This window comes from Lynx canadensis, chromosome B3 (assembly GCF_007474595.2).
Source record: "Lynx canadensis isolate LIC74 chromosome B3, mLynCan4.pri.v2, whole genome shotgun sequence".
Classification (NCBI taxonomy): Eukaryota; Metazoa; Chordata; class Mammalia; order Carnivora; family Felidae; genus Lynx; species Lynx canadensis.
This window is the reverse complement of record NC_044308.2, coordinates 144,868,218-144,888,779: the sequence shown is the minus strand read 5'-3', so window position 1 is coordinate 144,888,779 and position 20,562 is coordinate 144,868,218. Positions and strand designations below refer to the sequence as shown.

Here is a 20,562-nt window from a genome sequence, read left to right as displayed (position 1 = left end):
GGGTGCCCGCCGCCCTCACCTGCTCCGAGTCCTGGGGGAAGACCGCATCGAAGGCAAACATCTTAGGAGCCACAGCGGCAGCTCGTCGGGGGCCCGAGCTTCCCGGGGGCCCGGCGGCCGGGTCGTACAGGGTCACCTGCTTCTTACGCGGGTCCACCTTCAGGAAGGACGTGGGCTCGGCCGAGTGCTGCGCCCCCTGTGCCGGCCAGATTCGCAACATGACCTTCACCTGGCAGGGGAGGCGGGAACGGGCATCTGAGCAGCCGCCCGCCCAGCGGCCGCTAATTACAAGGCAGGAGGAACTCGCGCGAGTTGAGACAGCGGGCCAGGCCCCGGCACGGGGATCCCCACCGCAGGAATGTGGATGCCTGCACCCCAGCTCCAGCCAGAGCAGATCCCGTAAGAGATCAGCCAGGCAGGCAGAACGCGAGGCTCAGTGACAGGATGGGAGCCTGGTGTGGGGGCAGTCAGCACAGGAGGAGGAGCAGGGGCCAGGACAGGGGAGCACGGGGTCAGGGAGCACAGGGTGGAGGAGCATAGGAGGAGCATGGGGTCGGGGAGGACAGGGCGGGGGAGGGGGGTGGGTGGTGGAGGACAGCAGGGGGAAAAGTCAGGAGTGGGGGAACAGGCTTTGGATGCCCCCGTGAGCACAGGGATGGAAGTGTGGCACCACAAGTGCACCCACCTACCCTCGATGAGGGGTTTCTGGCCCGCTCACTGACTCAGATGCAGAGCTGGAAGCTAAGCGAGCTCAACCCGAAGGCACAGAGCCCCTGGGACCAGAAGGAGCCCCTGGCACACACACAGCGCGGCTCTCGGCCCAGCGACCCCCTCCCAGGCCCACCTCCATCCCAGGAGGGAGGAAACACTGACAGGTCACACAGCCTGAGACCCAATCCCAAACTGAGGGCAGAGGGAGGAGGAGGGAGGGAGGGGCAACCAGAACAGGCCGCAGACACAGCCACCCCCCCGCCGAAGGAAGATGCACAGGCCACACTCCTGCCCACGGAGCCCGGCCCCGGGGTGCTGCCCCGCACCCCCACCTCAGCGGCCCCAGGTCAGCAGGCCGTCAAGCGCAGCTCCCAGGAAAGCAGGCGCGGGATGGGGACTGGGGCAGCCCCCCAGCGAGGATTCCCTCCCCACGGCCAGAGCAGGGCGGCCCCAGCCCCCATGTCGGTCCAGCCTCTGCCTCCTCCAGGGAGCCCCTGCCTCTAGCCCCTCAGCCAGGGTCCGGCACAGGGAGAGGAAGAACAAAGGCACAAAAGGGGGCCGGCTGGAGAGCCATGATGCCCTGGGAGGGGAAGCTGGGGGAGCCAGCCGGGGACCCAACCCAAAACCCCACACACTGGCAGGGTCCCGGCCAGCAGGAGGACACGGTGATCCTCCCCAAGAAAAGGCTCAATTCTGCCAGGAGGTGTTGGCGACACTGAGGCCTGGCCAGGGGGGCACAGGTGGGGGAGTAGAGGAGAAAGAACAGGGCAGGATGGGGGAGGGTGTTCGCCTGGGGGCTCTGGCAGGTGACCACGCAGCCTCAGCTCCCGCGTGACCCTAAAACCAACAATAGACACAAAGGTGTGCCCCCCATCCCCCACCCCCCACCCCCGTGCCAGGCTCCGCGGAAGACTGGCATCCACACAGTTGGACCACCAGCCCCGTCGCCCCCAAGGGAACAGAGGCTCAGCGGGGAGGGGGGCCGGGACCCGGCCCCAAGAGCCCAGCGCAAGCTGCACTGCAGACACCCCAAAACCTGCGTGGAGAACAAACACCCCAAACTACGTCTCGTGCAGGGCCGTGACCACGATGCGCCCCCCGTGAACTGGGGCGCCTCCTGGGAGGGGCGCCAGACCCCACTTTCTGCTGAAGGACACCACCTTCCACTCCCCAATGAAGTCTTCGATTTCTCCGCCACAGCGTAAATCAAATTACCAGACTCATTTCAGAGCCCATATTTTTCACGGATTTAATTGTAAGTGACAGATACATACGCGGGCAAGATTGGTTTACTGTGGGTAGTTCCGCGAGGCCCGTCTTCTCCCCTTCAGCACGTGGCAAATTGACATGCAAAATCGCTCCAGGAAGGGGGGGTACGTTCTCAGGGGAGAAGCGGAAAGAAAACACTTTTCTGCTGCACTCCCCGAACCTGGGCTCCGTCGGGCGAGAATCGATTCCTTTATTCCCCGACGACACGAACAAAACTATTTCATTTCCAAATGCTGCTGCCAAGCAGACAACAACGTGCACTTCGCGGTAATTTCTGGCAATTTTTTTTTCAGCATGAACTCCTGGCCACTTCAGGAGCCAAATGGGCTGTGCAGATTGGAGGGGGTTCCTAGGGGGTGAGGCCCTCCGCCTGGTCTCCTGCAGGGCAGGAAATGCGCCCGGTGCTGCCTTCTGGAGCCAGCGACATTCATCCCCACTCAGGGACCCACGGCCTGGCCTGCGGGGAGGGTGCAGAGCGGCCGCCTGGGGCTGTCGCCCTGTCCTAGCCATTGTCTGCAAGGATCCTGTCATCACGGCCAGGAAATGACAGGGTCTTTGCACCAGACAAGGGCATCAAGTCTCTTCCCCAAATGTTCAGATATTACAAAGAGCCGCGGAATGCTGCCAGGTAGGGAAAAAACACGTTTTGCATAAAAAAGGGCTTCTACTCCTAAGAGGTGGCCCAGGCGGGCGAGGGGGGAGGGGCGCCGCTCAGCACCCACAGAAGCGATGTCTTTTTTAATACTGCAAGATGATGAATTACCTTAAGTAGCACATTAATGTCAGGAATTGAGTGTAATCTAACTTCTTTTCTGTGACAATATTAAACGCCTTTCAAGAGGCATTTCTGACTATGCGACATTCGTGCAAATAACAGCCCGGGAGCCAGGGAGGGGGCACTGGGTGGGCAGGGAGTGGACTGGGGGACAAGGGGTCCATGCGGAGGGACGGGGGCAGGGGGTGGGGAGGGGGCTGGTGTACCACGGAGGAGACCCTGCCCCAGAATACTTGGGTGGGGACCCCAGAAGGAGGTGGCAGAGGCTTGCTACCCCCATAACACGCCTGAGACACGAGGCCCGCCCTGCCCACCACCCCCCCCACTTTCAGAGAGAGCTGGCCGAGGGAGCCAGCGACAAGGGAGGAGGCCAAGGTCAGAGCTGTTAGAGCCCTGTCCCGCAGCCACTCTGCTCAGTCGGGGTTCGTGTCCCCGACACATACACCTGCACGTGGGCGGCGCTGAGGTTCCCAGGACCACCTACGCGGAGAGGTTTGTCGGGGTGACAGGCGTGAGAGAAGGCTTCTAGCAAGAGCTGGCTGGCAGTCGCTTGAGGAGGAGGGGCGCGGCGGGAGGGCCGGGGGGGGGGGGGGGGGGCGGGGAGCGTCAGGGGAGTGGTCTGGGGAGTGGCTCAGGCCCTGGGCCCGGGGACCCTCTGTGAACACATCAGACCCCTCTGCAGCCCAGGCGGGTGGGGCAGACCGAGCCCAGGGGAGCATGGACCCAGCCAACCAGCCTCTGCAGGGTGAGCCTCTGGGCGCTGGAGAGGCTGCGCCCAGTGCCCGGGTGGGTGGCCGGCCGGCCGGGGGCAGGGGTGTGCGGCAAGGGGGCCACCCCAGTCCCAACCACCCTCGGGGAGGCACCTGGGAGTGGCCAGCACGCAGAGTGTGGGCAGGAAGTCAGGGGAAAATGTCGGGGTACACACTCAGGGTCAGGTCCAATGCTCACCCCCACGGCTGTGTGACTGTGCCTCAGTCTCCCCACCCTCCATGGGCACAAAGAGCCCACCTCACAAAGAGCCCAGCTAACGTGCTCACGCAGACCCCACACATGCAGGGCCCCGATCCGGCCAGGGTATAGTTCCCAGCAAACCACATGGGGCCAGGACGGAAACCCAGTCTGGGCAAAAGGCCACGGGAGCCAGGGGTCAGAGCCAGGGGCCAGATGGCCTGTTCCAAGACCAGGCAGCTGGGCCCCTTCCCCCCTCTGGGCCTCAGTTTCCCCACCTGAACCAGCTGATCATACGTTCCCCTTTCCAGGGGTGGTGGCAGCTGGGATCTGCCCGGACTCTGAACAGCGGAGGGCAGCGTCCCAACTGACACACGGTAGGGGGGCTCCTGGGGGCCAGACCCCAACCCCCAGCCCCAGGAAGCCCTGGCTGTCCCACCCCACTCTGAGGCCACAACATGCCCCTGGGACCCCCACCGCAGTCTCCTAGGCTCTTGTTGCCACCCAGAGCAGCCAACGTGGGCCTGGGCCTCAGTCTCCCCGTCCGTATCCCACCTCATCCAAGCTGGGAGGAGGAAGCAGGATCCTTTCGCCTCCTGCGCCCCCTCCCAGCACCTACTCAGACACCCCTGGCTTCGTCCCAGCCACCAGCCCCCGGGGTCACCGCCAATCAGGAGCAGGCCTACCTTTCCGACACCGCCGAGGTTGTCCTTCACCTTGGAGGCGGCCCTGAGCAGGCAGGGGGGCGTGGGGGGCGGCCACAGCTGCAGGACCCCGCTGAAGTCCGTGGGGTAGGGGGAGGCGCCGCGGGCAGCAGGGGCTGGTGGCGGATGAGGTTTCTTGCGCTTGGAGGCCAGGCTGAGCTTCTGGGCAGCCCTGGGGAGGGGAGGACGGGGGCCGTTGGGGGCACTCAGTGCTGTCCTCCTCACCTGCCCCGCCCCGGGTGCGGCCCCACAGCCCGGTACGGGCCCCCGGGCTGGGGTTGCTGTGTCCTATCCCTGGCGGCTGGCTCAGTGCAGGCCGGGTCTCCTCCAGCTGCCCTGGGTCCCCTGCCCAGCAGCTGCTGGGGGGACAGGGAGGGGGGGTGGCTGGAGCGTGCTGGGGTCAGCCACTCCTAGGCCGGGGCACCCAGGCGTGTCGACTTAGTCTCTGTGCCTCGGTCTCCCCATCTCTAACATGGGTTGCCATGACCAGCACAGGCTCTTGCGTGCAACCCTGACGAGCCGAAGGGTTCGAAGCACCCTGCAAACCGGAGGAGCTCAACAAAACCTAGTGTTCCCATGGTTACCGTGGCCCCCGGCCCCCTCCCCACCATACCGGCACCCTCAGCCGGGCACTCGAGCCCTGCACGGTGTAGCCCCACCGACCCCACAGCACCCCCGGGGAATGTGCAGACCCCCCTGAGTTTTAACCCACCCCGACATCTGGTGCACGTTTGAGAAGCACTGTTGTGAACCCCCAGGGGACCGTCACAGGCACACGTGCCCCACGGGCCCACCACGCTCCCACGGGGGCTCCCGCAGCCGTCCAGCACATCCTCCCCCGGCACCACGCTAGAGTTGGCTCGCGTCAGCCCCCGGAGCCCGCACCCTCCACTGCAGGCCACCAGGCTGCCCGGCACCCACCCCAGGCTCCCAGCACGGTGACACCAGGTGACACAGATACGAAAGAACACACCGTGGGCCCCGGAGCGCGTTCAGGCTCCGTGCCCGGTGCGCAGATGGCCTGGCCTCATCACCTCTCCACGCGGGTGGGGCCCCCGTGAAAGGGGGGCAGCCGGGATGTGATCCGAGCTCGGGGCTGAAGCACCTGTGGCACCCGCGGCTCCTCCTCTCTTCTGCACCCCGCGGTGCCCGCCCAGCCCTCAGCCAGCCTCCCGCTCAGCCATCTACCGCCAGCGTTTTGCTTAACCCCACTCATCTTTAATAGGAGTTGTCTTTTAAGAGACCCCAGGGACGGCTTTCCTCCTAGTGAGGTGTCATGGCGGGAAATAAAAGTAATCTACGATGCGTGGCGGGTCCTTAATAGAGCGGTGGCCGGTGGTGCCGATGCGTGCCCGGGCCGGGTGGGGCGGGGGTGTGGACAGTGGAGCCCACAAGCTGTCCAGGAGGAGCCCAAGCATCTGGGGGTGCAGGGAGCCCCGAGCCGGGCCACCGGGCTTCTCTGGCCACAGACCCACAATAACCCGATTCCCGACTGAGCCCACGTACTTGTAAACCTCAGAACTCCGTGCAAGGAGAAGACCTTCGTCCCACCCCCCACTGCCTGAGAATCACAGCAAGTCAGGGGCAGAAGGGGCCTGGCAGCATCGCCTGAGGGCAGGGGACAAGAGCCACTCTGAGAAGGCAAGGCCTCGGCCACAGCCCAAACTTGAGTGTGACCTGTCCCCGGGGGTCAGTCAGGGCCAGCAGGGCAAGGACCAGGGAGACCTGGGCAGGGGCTGTGGGAGGAAGTGAGGCCGTTTCATCAGAGCCTCGGCTCCTGGGGCTCCTCCGCCCAGCCCGCTGCCCAGCCTTGGACTCCCGTCCTGGACCCCAGCCACCCCGGGTTCCGCAGAGGCTTCCTGCCAAGCACTCGGGGGTGGGGGTGGGGGGGTGCTGTAGCAGGACTTGGAGAACCAGCAGGCAGCCCGGCCCCACCTGCCCCACACTGCCCCCAGGGGCTGGGGTGGCCAGGGAGGGCGGGACTCTGAAGGACTAAGAGGCCCCAGGATTCATTTCCTCCTCTGTAAATAGGTACAGTGGTGCTCATTCCCAGGATTTCAGGAAAGCCCAGCACGGACGGGCCGCCCAGCACGAGCGTGTGGAGGGTGTCCACCAGGCCCTCAGGCCGATGGAACAGGTCAGCAGACAGCCCTGGCCAAGGCAGGCCTCCCCCACGCCAACAGCCAGTTCCCTGCTCCTCCCTAGGTCGGGCAAGGTCGGCCTGGGACCCTGGCGCTGTGGGGGGCGGGGCATCCTGAACCCACACTCCCAAATCTCCGGGGGGCGTAGGGGCTGAGAAGGACCCAGGGTTGATGCGTAAGGTGGTGGAGGAGCACGGAGCAACTCCGGGTCACAGCCTCCAATCTGCACGACCAGAGGGCAGTGCTTTCTCTGCCCGGTGGGTCACACATGAGGCCAGATGGCTCCTGTTCCCTCCGTGATCCTCTCAAGAGCCAGGAGTTTGCGGCACAGACCTCAGCACAGCTGGTCACCCTCAGGGCCCTGGCAGCAAAGCACGGCGAGGTGTCCTTCCCCCAGACACGTTCCGGTCACGCCTGGACAGGGGCTGGGCCTGGCGCTCTCTGAGGTCCCGCCAGCCCTGGGAGTCAGGAACGCTGTTGGCCAGGGCTCCACCCTACGGTCTGACCTAACTCAGGGCACCCTCTCCTCCCTCCTCAGCCCTGCGGTCGGCCCCCAAGGGGCTGGGAGCTGAGGAGCTGGGCCCTGGCCCGCCTGGCCCTCCAGGTCCTGCCCTTACAGGCTCACCCCACCAGGCATGACTCAAAAACATGTCACTGCATTAACAAGGGCCCAGGACGGGCACTCTCTCTTTTGATGAAACCCAGGCCCCTGTTCACAGGGACAAACCCAGCAGCCACACCTCGGTTTCTATGGCCTGGGGGAGGGGGCCCCTGGGGGCCAGGCTTGCCATTAAGGGCTGCAGATTTCTGGAGGCCCAGGCCTGGTTTCTGACCAGGGAAGGTGGAAAGAGCTAGTGGGAAGGTGCCACCAGGCCTCACAGAGGCTAAGAGAATACACAAGCACCACACCCAGGACCATGAATGCCCACTGCGTTGTTGGAGGTGGGGGCCCAGGGTGGGACCTGCAGGGGTGAGGAGTAGTGGAAGGCGAGACATGCGGGAAGTGTAGGCAAGTCTGAGTGGTCTGGCTCTGAAGAGAAGGCTTGGAAAAGCAGGAACTTCACCTGCGCATCTAGCTCTCCGCATCCTCAGAAGCTATTCTTCCAGGAAGCCTGCCCTGATGCCCCCAAGCTGGGCTTCCCAAGTCTCTGCCTCCTGCTACTACAGGAACCAGTCCCTGTCCTGAGAAACAAGTTTATAAGGCCGTGTCCATCCACCAGGCAGAGTCTCAGAAGGGAAGGTGTTTGCCAAGCCCAGGCCAAACACCGGGGAAGCTCGGGACGCAATGACATGGCTAAGAGTGAGTGAGTGAATAGATGGGTGCATGGGAGAGTGGGCGATGAGTGCATGGGTGCAGAGGTGACTGGGTGAGTGTGTAGGTGAGTGGGTGAGCGTGTGGCTGTGTGGGTGAGTGGGTGTGTGGGTGAGTGGGTACAGGGGTGAATGGGTACGTGGGTGAGTGCATAGGTGCATGGGTGAGTGGGTGCAGGGGTGAGTGTGCGTGGGTGAGCGGGTGCAGGGGTGAGTGGGTGGGTGGGTGGGTGGGTGCGTGGGTGCATGGGTGAGTGAGTGCGTGGGTGCGTGGGTGAGTGGGTGTGTGGGTGAGTGGGTGCAGGGGTAAGTGGGTGCGTGAGTGCATGGGTGTGTGGGTGAGTGGGTGCAGGGGTGAGTAGGTGAGTGGGTGCATGGGTGAGTGTGTGGGTGCGTGGGTACAGGGGTGAGTAGGTGAGTGGGTACATGGGTGCAGGGGTGCATGGGTGAGTGGGTACAGGGGTGAGTGGGTACAAGGGTGCAGGGGTGAGTGGGTGCGTGGGTGCAGGGGGTGAGTGGGTGAGAGGGCACAGGAGTGAGTGGGTGGGTGGCTGGGGGATAGACCCCTCCAACATCCCTCGGGGAACATTTTGCCATTTTACAAAGAACAATTGCCTCTCACAAACGAGGTGACTGCACAAGCAGGTGGCCTTGATGGTGAGGCCCTTCCCTATTCGAGGAGGCAGCCAGGGCTTTTTGGACACGTGTGTGGCCCCCACTCCCACAGCCGCATCGTGTCACCTGGGAACTTCACCTCGCAGTGGAGACACTCTCGGCAGAGCCGTCTTGCTCGGGGTACCTGGCTTATGCTGACCGCGTGCCCCTGGGCGGTGCCCCCTCTGGCTGAGGACCTCTGCCTGGCACCAGGCCAGACAGTCCTCGGGTTGGGCACCCAGGCAGACACCCAGGAGGGGCTCCACCGAGGTGGCAATGCGGGGGCATCTATGAGTGCGGGCGGGGGTCCTGGTACCTGAAGGAAACCTCACCCTGCCACCTCCCCAGCCCCTGCCCGGGAGACCCCAACGGCTCTTCCAAAGCATGTACATTCAGCGATTTGGGAGCTGACCACCAGAAAGACCCAGAAGGGTGGGCGAGAGACCACTAGAGGAGACATCTTGGGAGGAGGGGAGACGGCAGAGGTGAAGGGCAAGGGCACCCCACGGTAGGAGCAGGAAAGCTGGGGAAGGGGGTCAAGGCCTCCAGAGAGAATGTAATTATGCCCTCCCCACGGAGCCCGGCCTTGTCGGAGCTCTGGTCGGTTGGCACTCTGAGCTCTCGGCCACAGCTGTGGCCGCCAGGTGCGAACGGCCCATCCAGGCCCAGCTGCGGGGAGCAGGGCGCCAGGCCTCAGCCCTGAGCCGTACAGCGCAGCAACATTAATGAGGTCCTGGGCACCCGGCGCCCACGCAACCACTCCCTGCCTTGGTCCCCCAAATCGGGGTGAGGGGCTCAGAGGTCCTGGGAAGGCCCGGGGCGAGGCTGGCCCCCAGCGAGTGCTCCAGGACCAAAGGAGATCCCAAACTGCCAACGGCTACCCCATTCCGCCTCCCCCGGCCAACGCCAGGCTCCTACTCACCCCTCAAAGTCCACCTCCGTGGCACTCAGCACCACGGACAGCACTCTGCCCTGTCCCTTCACAGATGCCACACGGCCATCACAGGCTGTCCGCACAGATACCCACCCCCGCTGGCCAGGGGGCAGGCCGTGGGCTGGGCTCAGCTCTGCCCCTGTAGGAGCCCGGCGAGGGGCAGAGGTGGGAGCACAGACTGTACACTCGGCACACGCCCGAAGCCCCCCAGGCCAGGATCTGGCAGCTCCACGGCCCCCCAACACACACACTAAACAAGAGAGCAGACGTATGGTGCACAGCACTCCCATCCCACCCAGGGGGCTGTGGCCCAAGTCAAGCACAAGGTCCGATGGCCTTCCTGGCCAGACACGCACCCCCCCCCCCAACTTGGCCCGTGCCTCTGCGAGACGCTGCTACGATTCAGGGCTGGTTCAACAGGCTGGAAGTAATGGCAGCGGGCAGTGCACAACCCCCCCCCCCATCAGAAAACTTGCCTCCCGCTGTCCCCACACTTGTTTCTATGGTAACTTCCCAAGGTCAGCAGCAGCCTTGCTCCGATGGAGACAAAAGGCAGCCGGCACCTGCTTAGCCGGCCACGAGGTTACTAATGAGCCAGCGTGGCCCCCAGAACCTGGGACCACTGGAGCGCTCCTTCCTTTTCAGAAGGCTTGAAATCCCCCTGCAGGCACGGCCCAATGCAGCAAGCCACCACAGAAAGCCCTAGACATGGAGGCTAACCAGGTGGGGACGTGCCCAGCTTGGCCCTCTCGTCCCCTGCACGGGGACTCCCCCGCCGGCCCCACAGCCAGTGTTCGCCAGCCCATCAGCACCCCCCTCCCCGCCCCCTGTCGGGCCTCACGGCCCCACAGCCCGTGCTGATAAGGCACCTTGCCCCTCCACCCGCACGTGATTCATGGACAAGCTTATCAGTGCCCGCCAGGGCTGCTAATGGGACAGTGACCCGCATCTGGGCCTGCCATTACCACTCATTACCACCATTACATCCTGTAATCCACAGTCCTCCGCTGTGTCTGTCCTATCTGCTGAATCCCAGGGCCCTGGCGGGAGGGGCAGGGGCAGGGGAAGAGAGCCCCTCACCACGCACCACTTCCCACCTCCAAACCTGCCGGGCCTGGGCTACACCAGCCCCCGTCCCCAGCACCTGGGGCCTGCAGGGCCGCAGCTAAGCATCTGGAGGACCAGAGCCCAGGCCGGGACTGGACCACCCAGCTCCTGGCCGACGGGGGAGCTGGATCTAACAGGGACAGGTGTGCCGGCAGCCCCCCGGGGAGGGGAGGGCAAAGCGTGGGGTCTGGGTGCAGCCTGCCCTCCAGGACGCCCTCCTTCAAGCCCCGTTCCACTCCCCCGCCCCTGGTTCCCCGACTGGGATCAGCCTCTATCTGCGGCCCCAGCCCACACCGGCCCAGGGCAGGCCCCAGGGCACCCGTGGCTGCAGCCCACCCCTGGTGCCAGAGGCCTCCAGCGCCGTGGACACGGTGCCCGTCCACCGTGGCCCTGCCGCCCTACCAGGGCAGATCGGCCACAGCTCTCCCAGGGAAGGCCCGCAGGCCACGGGGGCCAGCGGCCCAGGTCCCCACCTGCTGTGTGTGTCCCAGCACCCCCGGGGGGACGTACCTAATGAAGAAGGAGGCTGCCGCCGACGGGCCTGTGGAGCCCCCAGCCGGGGCGCCCGGGGCCGGGGTGACCAGTGCCGTCGTGCGGGCCCCACCGCGGCCCCACGTCTTCGACGCGCCATCAGAGCTCAAGGTGGGGGAGCCGTCCCGGACCGTGTCTGCCACTGCCACCGCAGCCACCGCCGCCTCAGCCTAGGGGGAAGGGGGAGCCTGCATGAGGAACACACGCCTGCTGGGGAAGCGGACCGCACACCCCAGGGCCCCCACATGCTCCCCGGGCCCCCCTGCCCACAGGACCCCGGCTGGTGGCCAGCCTCACGGGGCCCACGGAAGACAGGTGGACACAGATGCCCACCCAGTGACCCCCACACCCCTCACCCCCGGGTCACCCACCTGGGAGCACGCAGGGGCACGATCAGAGGAGAAACCACAATAACTATTTGTCAGCAGCACTAATTGCCCCGTGTATGATAATGTATGACGCTCCCATCATCTGAAATACTACTCTGGCATTTCCAGCTAATTAGCTAAAATAAATTCTAGAAAGAGAGACAGCCTCGTAATGAAGCACAAATGTAATTAAATGCTCCCTAGGACGGCACCAGAAAACCTGAGATCCGTCCACCATATATTATGTCTATGTGCCCACGTCGGGCCCTGGACCCCCAGGCCAGACCTGGCCCCGGAGGGGGTGGATGCGGCTCCTGGCAGGAGTGGGGGGTGGGGGGGAGCAGCCCGCCTCCGCCTGGCCACTCCCAAACCCATTCCCCTAGGAACCCCCGTCCCCAGGGTTCAAGCCTCCCCAGGTACCACACTGGTCCCTGGGCCCCCCTGCTCCACTCGGCCCCAAGGGCTGTGGACAAGCACCGCCTGGGCCACCTTCTACGCCAGGCCTGGGAGGACCAGGGTCCTCATGCTGATGGGACATGGGCCTCCCTGGTGACCCTGGGGGTGAAGAGCCACATTCTGGAGGGCCCAACGTCCTCGGGGTCTCCTAAGGGACGCAGCCAGAGGCCATGGTGCCACCACACGCCTTGGGAGGAACGTTCTGAAGAAGGTCCTGCCGCCTCGCCACGGCGGAAGGTCCCGCCCTGCCCAGCCCACGGTCAGCACCAGCTTCCAAACCCCTCTTGGGACACAGTAAAACCATGTCTGCAAAGGAAGTTCACAGAGAACCCCAAACTTCAAGCTAGATAGAAGCCATGCACTCCCCCCGGGGGCCCCTGGTGCACCGGCCGCTCCCCCAGGAGATGGAGGACAGGTCAGTAGCAGAGAAGGGTACACCTGAAACAGCCCAGGCCCTCACCCTCCGCGCCCTGCCACCTGCCTTGCCTCTGCCTAGAGGGCAGGAACTCCTATGCATCCCTCAGAACCCAGCCCAGCCAGCCCTCTCCTTCTCCAAGGCACTCCCTGCACCTGCCCCAGGTGCCCTGTCCCGGCCTCCCCCAGTCCTCTGACCTCAGCTTCCCTCGGGCTGTCTAGTGCTTCTGCACCCCGCCTACGGGGCCATGCCCAGCACCATACTTTCTCAGTCCTCCGGCTTCCGTGAGCACCTAAAACATGTCAGGAATCAGGAAGACCCTGGGGGGTCCTACCGCACAGACCTGGTCCCCTCCACATCCTTGTGCCAACACCTTGCCTGGGGCACGGTAGGTGCTCAGTAAATCTGTCTTCCAGGAGCACACAGCCTGGCAGGGACGCATCTTCTCCCATGGCTGGGAGGCCCCCTGTCCCTGAGGGAATGGGGCTGTTGGAGTGGAGGGGGCACCAGCTCCCGGAGAACATTCCAGGAGGGCCAGCCAGGCCTCGGCCTGGACGATAAGAACGAGAAGCTGCTTCTCCAGGAGGCTGTGGAGACCCAAGGCAAACGTGTGGGTCACGCAGGGCAGCCCGGCCGGAGGACTCCCGTACGTGCTCACACCTGCCCTCAAACGTGAAGGCCTTTCTCACCACTAGACGCAAGCGCTCCCCACAAAAGACCCGGCGTTGTGGAGCAGGGCGGGTGGGAAAGACTTGCCACCTTCCGTCCCACGGACGCTGACCACCGGGGCCCCGCAGAGCAGAGCAGGGTTGAGCACCCACCGTGCGCCCCAGGTCCGGGGAGGGGACCACCACCCGCAGCACCCCCGTACCCACCCCTGTGGGCATCCTGGCTCCCGCCAGCCCCCCGGGACGGCTCTGCCGCGGGGCCCACGCCCAGCAGCACGGGCCAGGCCGTCACTCCACTCAGTGAGGCCTCCCGGCCAGCGGGGGACCCAGGCATGGGGTCACAGAGGGGGCCCTCCACGGCCCCTCCGTCCACTCCCACAGCGCCCGGGCCAGCCCACCGTCGCATGCAGCCTCTCCACCTCCAGCCAGAAGGTTCTGGCACCGCCTGGCGATGGCGCGGGTCGCCCACACTGACCTGTCTCCGGAGTCCCGCACGTGCCTCGGCTCCGCCGTCCCACGAGCTGCCGAGACACGGCCCCGGCCATCGGGACGGCCGCTGCCGATTCCTGCCAGGAGCGGAACCCAGGCATGCCAAAAGAAGCCGGAGGGGGCGGGAGGGAGGGCGGCCAGAGGGAAGACCACGACAGGAGGACAGGAGAGAGGGGCCGAGGAGGGGAGGGGAGGGCGGGAGGCGGCCAAGCAGAAAACGAGAGGGAGGCAGGAGAGCAGCAACGAAAGAGAAGCACGAAGAGAGGAGAGCATGAGGCGGCCGCACCGGCCCGGGGCCCAGCGCGCAAGCTCAGAGCCGTCCCGGCAGAGGCGCCCGACGGCAGCCGGCACCGACGGGCTCCAGGCAGCGCCTGCCGCGGGGCTCCGGGGAGCACCGTCCGGGAAACACCAAACTGGCCCCCGGGGTCCGAGCCCCTCGGCCCGTGATACTCTGGCACGTGAAGGACGGCGTTCGCCAGCCCCTCGGCACGAACCCCTCACTGGGGGCTCTTCGGTGCCACGAGGCGGGGACGGCTGGGGGGCAGGGGGCGAACGAACGGCCGGAACTGAACCCCGCAGACCGTCGCAGCCCGCCGTGGGGTGCGGCCGGTACTGCTCGCCGGGCCTGCGCCAGGTACCAGAGGCTCCGGGCTGGGAACGACCTGACCCCTGCGGGTGCCCTGCCCACCCCCCCCCCCCGCACCCCATCACAGAGGCAGCTCGGCTGCAGCACCACAGGGAAGAGGGGGCCATCGCATCCAATGTCTGTTCCATGGAGGGGTAAACTGAGGCCCGGAGCGAGGGCACCAGCAACAGGCCAGGTCAGAGAGACAGGCCAGGACCGTCCACTCCCTGCCACCCCAGCCGCATCCCTGAGGATGGGCGGGCACCTACCAGGGACCGCGAGGACCAGGGGAGGCAGGCAGGCTGGTACCGAGGTCACCGGCGGCAAACTCCCCGGCCGATGCCACACAACCCGCTCCCCGGTCTCCATCAGAACGACCTCGGCTCCTGTTCCACACATCACCTCCTCCAGGAAGTCCCCCACCCAGGCAGGGCCTCCACTGCCCCAGCCCCCATGGCCAGCCTGGAGCCCTAGGCTCTGGGTTCTCCCCTCCCCGCCGACCGTGAGCCCTAGGGCGCGGGGTAGGGCCCGGCCGTGGATGTCTGCAGGACTCGGGAAGGTCTGCACAGGCTCCATGCAGCCCCGCCCCCGGCCGCCCCGTCGTGCAGGCTCGTGGTCTCCGGCTAAGAACCGAGCGCAGGAGTCCTGTGGACATCTCATGGGTGCTCCGTCAGCACGGAGGGACGTGCTGCAGTTCACGGCCAGGACCCAGTGCAGCAGGTCAGGGCGGAGGACCTGGGCTGGCCCCATGGCCACCACCCAGCATCTCGGGGCAACCAGGGTGGCGACGGCCGGAGCCTGGCTCCCGTGGGCACCTCCGTCCCCTGTGGCGGCAGGTCTGCCCCTCGGCCTGACGGTCCGGAAAGCATCCGCCAGACTGTCCCGCCGGGTGGGCCCCACAAGCAGGAAACACCACTGGACACTCAGGAGGTGGAATTAGCCGGGAAGGGCCGAGCTCCGTGCTCCCAGACGAGGGCGGCGGGCTCGGGTTTTGATTACAGCTGTGGCTGCCGAAGGGCCGCTCCCTCCAGACACGGGGCTCTCCGGACGGTCCCCCAGAGAACACGGGGCGGGCTCCCAGCCACAGCGCCCAGGATGTCCTGGGCCCTCAAAGTCCTGGCTCCCGGCCTCCCCCTCCAAAGACCATCCCCCTCACAACCTGCCTCCCCCTCCCCGTGCTGAGACACGGGGCTGCAGCCCGCCCCCCAGCCCTCCTGGCCAGCTGGAGCCACGTCCGCTGGAAACAGTCGCGCCCCGGGGCCGCCGGTGGGCACCCCAGCACGTCCTCCAGAGGTATGCACACGCGAGACTTTACCATCCCAGAGCCACTTCTCGCTATCGATGCCCTGGTTCCGGGGAAATTACCTCATCTGAATCCTAAAGTTCTATTTACGCTTCTAATAATCTCCCCATCGATCGCCAGGGCTGCTGTCTAATTACAGATCGTTCCCACCCACCCCAAACGCAATCAATGTGCACATAAAACGGAGAGGGAGCCTTAAGCGCCCACGTTTTACGACGTGCTGGCTGCCGGCAGGACTGCCCAGCAAGAGGCCAGCAACCCCCTGCCCGGCGCGTGAGACATAGACTCTCAACGGCTGCACCGACCCCACGGCCCCCGCGGTCAGCTCATGTCCCTCCTCTACCTCCTGGGCACCCTCAGAGGGAAGGCCGGCCCCTCCCTCTGCCTGGCATCCGAGGCCCCTGTGAGACATCTCCGGCTGTTCCCCGCGGCCCGCGCTGACCCGCCACAGCTGGGCCCGCCACGTCTGACGCTTCCCTCTGGGCCCAGCTCAACCTCACTTCCTCCGGGAAGCCACCCAGCTCTCCCGAGCTGCCTCCCCAACTCAGTGCTGCCCCCGAGGCGGCCCAGTGCTCAGCCAGGAGGTAGCAGGCACGCGTGGCAGGGGCTGGCCTCCCCCTTCCTGGCCTCGCCCCGGGACTTAATAGAGGAGAAGTCAGAAGCCGCAAGGCCGCACCCAGGACCCGTCATCACACCAGCTGGAGGCTAGTTCGAGACCCAAGTGCTTCCCTGAGCCCCTGCACACCCCACCCCCAAGCTGCCAAGGGCCGGGGAGGCCCCAAGGGCAGAGTGCCGCTCCAGGACTGGCCCCAGCAGTGGTCACGGGGTCCAACTCCCAGCGAGGGCAGGATGTCATCAAAGGCACCGTCTCGCTAAACTCAGAGTGGACGGCAAGCCCAGGAGTGGGGACCGGGCAGGGGTCTGTCCTGCTTTGGGATTATGTGTGACTTTGTCCCAGCAGCTGGGGACCCTCCCTGTACCTCCATGCCCGCAGCCCCACGAGGCAGAGTCCACGGGGCAGGTCTACCCACCACTCTATTTCAGAGACGCTCACTGGCCGGGCTCGCACGGCTGGCTCTGTAGTGACTGGAAAATGGACCAACAAAACTAGTTTCCACAGCGACCCCCTGATCTCTCTGCCCCGGGGGTGAGTGGTGGGGGAGGGGGGCAACAAGGGGGCTTCTCCACATACCCACAATCACCAAGGCAGCAGCGTCGGACGCACTTGGCCCAGACCCCCCCGCCCCTCTCCCAGCTCCCTCCCCCTGTAGTCCTTTGTCCTGATAAGGCCCCCAGGCTTCACACCTCCACCTCCAGGGAGGCCTCCGTGCTTCACACCTCCAGGCCTCAGCCTGGACACAGAAGGCTCCTTCTGCCTGGAAGGCCTTTCCTACGTGTTTGCCTGGCGAACTCCTACCCTCGGGCTCTTAGCCTCAGTCCTCCACGAAACAGACGGGCACAGCTGAGGGCCCAAGGCCCCGGGAGAGGGCAGCCCCGAGGCTTGGGCAGAGCAGCCAGGCGCATTCTGGAGAAAGGCCTTCCCAGGACAGCACGGTTACCCTCATTCATCACCCAAACCCAAACGGACTCCCTCCAGTATCCCAGGAGACCCCTAATTCAACAACCCTCACATCGCGACTCCTATCCTGGTATACTTTCTGCTTGAGGGAAAACCAGGGGCGCCGCAGACCCCTGGGAGAGACCACCCCCAGCCAAGCTCTGTGGCCAGGGGGAACGCGGCCGGTCCCGGCTCCGCCCTCCAAGGCTCGCCTCTTCTCCACCTGCGTGGGGGACACCGGCCCAGCGCTCTGCCTGAGGACGCCCAGCCCAAGTCCATGGCACCCACGGGGCCCGCTGGTGCCCAGAGCTGGCTCCATGGAGGCCACGCCCCCTGGTGTGGAGGACCTCGAGGAGGGCCCGAAGAGGAGAGCCCTGGGGGAGGGGACACTGCCGCCGACTGAAAAGATGTGCCCCCTGAGAGACCAGGGGAGTGGGCACAGAACGCGGCCACCACCTGCAGGCCCCTCCCCCTAACGCCAAGCCCTGTCGCGCAGTCCACAGCCTCGGGGGCAGCCTGGAGGGGCGGGGCCGCCGGACCCCTCCCCACGAGATGCTCCCTCTGCCTCTGACCCTGAGGAGGAGGGCCTGACCCTGTCTCAGGAGCCCTCCCATCAGCCCACCACCAGCCGGTGCTCTCAGAAGCAGGAGCGGCCGACACCACGCCCGGCCACGCATGCTGGTGCTGCGTGGAACCGACGTCCCCGGGGCTGCGTGAGGACGCTGCCCGCTGTTGCGTCACCAGCACACTTGACGGGGGCCTCGGGAATGTCCGGGGGCCTCCCCCAGTGTTCACGGCCCCTTGCTTAAGGGGGTGCTGCTCAGTCTGCACAACGTGAGCCACGGTGGGATGTGGGCAGGGCCCCTCAGAGGCCAGCAGCCCGCCCCGCCCCGGGGACTCACCAGGCACGACGGTGGCAGGAAGCTGTTGACCCTCGAGACGCTCCACATGCCCTCCAGGCACTGCTGGGCCTGGATGGTGACCGTGCTCAGTGCTCCCCCGAGGCCAGCAGGTGCCACCGACACCTGGACGCTGGGCCCGGACGGCCAGGCCAGTCCCTTCCTCCTGTCCGGCCCCACTCGGCCCGGCTGCCTCCCGGCCGGGCCACCGGCCACCGGCACAGCCCGCGGGCTGGTTACGGTGCCCGGGCCGGAGGGCGCGAGGCCAGGGCCTCCGTGCGGGGCGTCAGGGTCCTCGCGGCTGGCAGGTGCCTGGAGCAGCCGCAGGGCCTCCCGCGTGAGCTGGTTCAGGTGCGTGTCACAGACGTCGCAGCGGCGCTCGGCCTCCGGGCGGCAGGTCGGCAGGGCCCCGGGCGCCGGCAGCTTGTCGAGGAGCAGGGCGGAGAGGCAAGGGTCCTGGGGGGACAAGGACAAAGGTGGTCGGTGCCTGGGCGCCAGGACCCAGCCCCGCGTTCCTCACCCGCCACGGCGCCAGGCCAGCTCACGCCGTGGACGCCGCATAATCCATAACTGATTAATAAGGCCCCAAACGGTTTCGTCTGCGAGCGCCCAGCAGGAAAATAATTATCGGAGCTTAACAGTGGGGCCTACGGTGCCCTTGACGACTACCTGCCTCCTCCCGCCCTCACTACTGTGCTCAGTCTCGGCTGACGAGGCATCTGCGCGTCCCCCAACACCCGGGCCGGCCGCGAGCAGCCAAGGCCGCGAGGTTGCGAAGCATCCAGGAGGCGGACACCCCCCCCCACCCTGGCCCCGGGGGGCCCTTCCACGCTTGCAGGCTGCAGGCGCCCCAGGGCTCCACTCGAAAGCAACACCCTCCCCCACCCTGAGGGCCGGCCTGGCTCAGCCCCAGGCCAGGTGGGGTCTCCCTGCCCTGGTGAAGCCTCGGCCCTGGTGGGGATCTGGGGGAAAACGCGAGGCGGCCCTGCCGTAAATGTGCCAGCAGAAGTCCCGCCGTGCAGTGACACTCCGCGGAGGCAGGCCAGGCAGTTCCGGGTCCACGGGAAGACGGAGGCACCGGTGCCAGCTGGCAAGGGGGCAGGAGGCTTGAAGCCCACCCTGCTCGATCGCAGGTATGGACGTGGTGCCCAGGGCGTGCGGCGCCTGGTGACTCCTCCTGCAGCCCAGGGTCCCGGCCGTGCGCCGGGGGAGGGGGGCACACGGTTCTCCCTCATCATGAGCCTGGGGTCCAGAAGGGGCTAGGGACAGGAGCCAGGTCAGCCCGAGGGAGGCCCTCACCCCGCCTGGAGGTCAGGGAGGCCTTCTGGAAGAGGGAACACCTCTGGAAGGAGGGAGAGTAGAAGAGAGCCAGTCCTCGGAAGGAACCTCACTGGAGACAAGCTCTCAAGAGTCGTATCTCCAGGGCCCACGCCCGGTCCCTTGACCAAGGCTCTGCCTTGGCGCCCCCCTGGGGCAGCCCTGGGGAGGTCGGGGTCAAAGCCAGAGCCAGACCCTCCACAAAGCACTGGCCCGGCCCAGCTGTGGCCGTGACCACCCAGGGCGTTCGTCCTCACATGGCCAGCTGGGCCGCTCGGCTGGGGCTCCTCCCGCCCCCGCCTCGGGACCTGCTATGACCCTCCAGACTCGGAGTTTCTTCCTCTCCCAGCCACCCCACCCCCACAGGACTCCGGCCTCCCCAGATACATACGCCCCTTACGCACAAGAGGAAGCTGAGGCCCCCCTCCAACAGAGGGCATCTCATTCACCCCACCCAGGTTCCCCGGGCCTGAGCGGTGGCCAGCCGGACCCCTGCACCGAGGCCTGGGAGGCTCAAGGGGGCCCGCTGTGGCAGCGTGGGCTGGCTGACAAGGGCCACTGCTGGTCAGCACCACCGTGGCTTTGCCCCCGCGTCACACTCCCTGCCCGGTCCTCCCCGGCTCAGCCGCGGCCCAGACCACTGCCCCCCCACCGTCCCCCACATACCCCAGGGAGACCGGGTCCCACGAAACTTGGCCAGGCAAGGTGCGCCAGCTGCCGGACCTGTGGGTCCCTCCAGAAGGCCTGGATTTTCTCCGGCCAAGGCCCGGAGGGCTCCAGAGCCTCTGAAGTGCTCCGCATGCCTGGGCCCCTTCAGCAGACACCCCCAGCGGTTCCTGCAGTCGGGGGCGGGGGCGGGGGGGGGCAGGCCCACAGAAACCCCACAGGAGCCTCCACTCGGGCTGGCACCCGGGGCCACGGATGGAATCCAGACGCCCTGTCCCCAGCCACAGGCAGGGCTCACACGGGGCCTGGCTCTGTCACTTGTCACTTCCCGCCTGTTTTCCAGGTCCCAGCTCTGATTACTCTGGTTTCTCCACTCAGCAGGAGGCTGCTAATGGTGGCCGGGCGTGAGGGGAAGGAAGTGCCATTAAGAGACTTGAAAGGCAGCCCAGCCCCACCCAGCCCCCCCCAGCCCAGCCCCCACCCCCTCAGGCCCGGCAGCCCATTGTTCCAGGGCCGAGGCCTGCCTGGGGACCTCAGGCCTGTGGGGGAGCCCTGTGGCAGAAGGAGGCAGGAAGGAAAGCTGGGGGGGGGGGGGGGACTTACTGACCTGAGCACGCACCAGACCCCCACAGGCACACAGCAACCCCCCCACACACCAGCTGTGTCATCAGGAACGCACATGGCAGCTGTCAGGGAGGCCCCAGCCCCACCAA

General features: G+C 66.2%; 1 protein-coding gene across 1 annotated transcript in view; it reads right to left on the bottom strand.

Moving 5' to 3' along the window:
* The window catches only part of KIF26A (kinesin family member 26A), a 28,953-nt gene extending 8,969 nt beyond the window's left edge, over nucleotides 1-19,984 (bottom strand). The window contains exons 1-5 of the mRNA XM_032593539.1: nucleotides 19,850-19,984; nucleotides 17,870-18,322; nucleotides 11,065-11,255; nucleotides 4,390-4,579; nucleotides 20-229 (exon numbers count right to left, since the gene is read on the bottom strand). Of these exons, the coding sequence (XP_032449430.1) occupies nucleotides 20-229; nucleotides 4,390-4,579; nucleotides 11,065-11,255; nucleotides 17,870-18,322; nucleotides 19,850-19,984 (1,179 nt within the window). The remainder of the gene's footprint in view (nucleotides 1-19; nucleotides 230-4,389; nucleotides 4,580-11,064; nucleotides 11,256-17,869; nucleotides 18,323-19,849) is intronic.
* Between the last annotated feature and the right edge of the window lie 578 nt (nucleotides 19,985-20,562).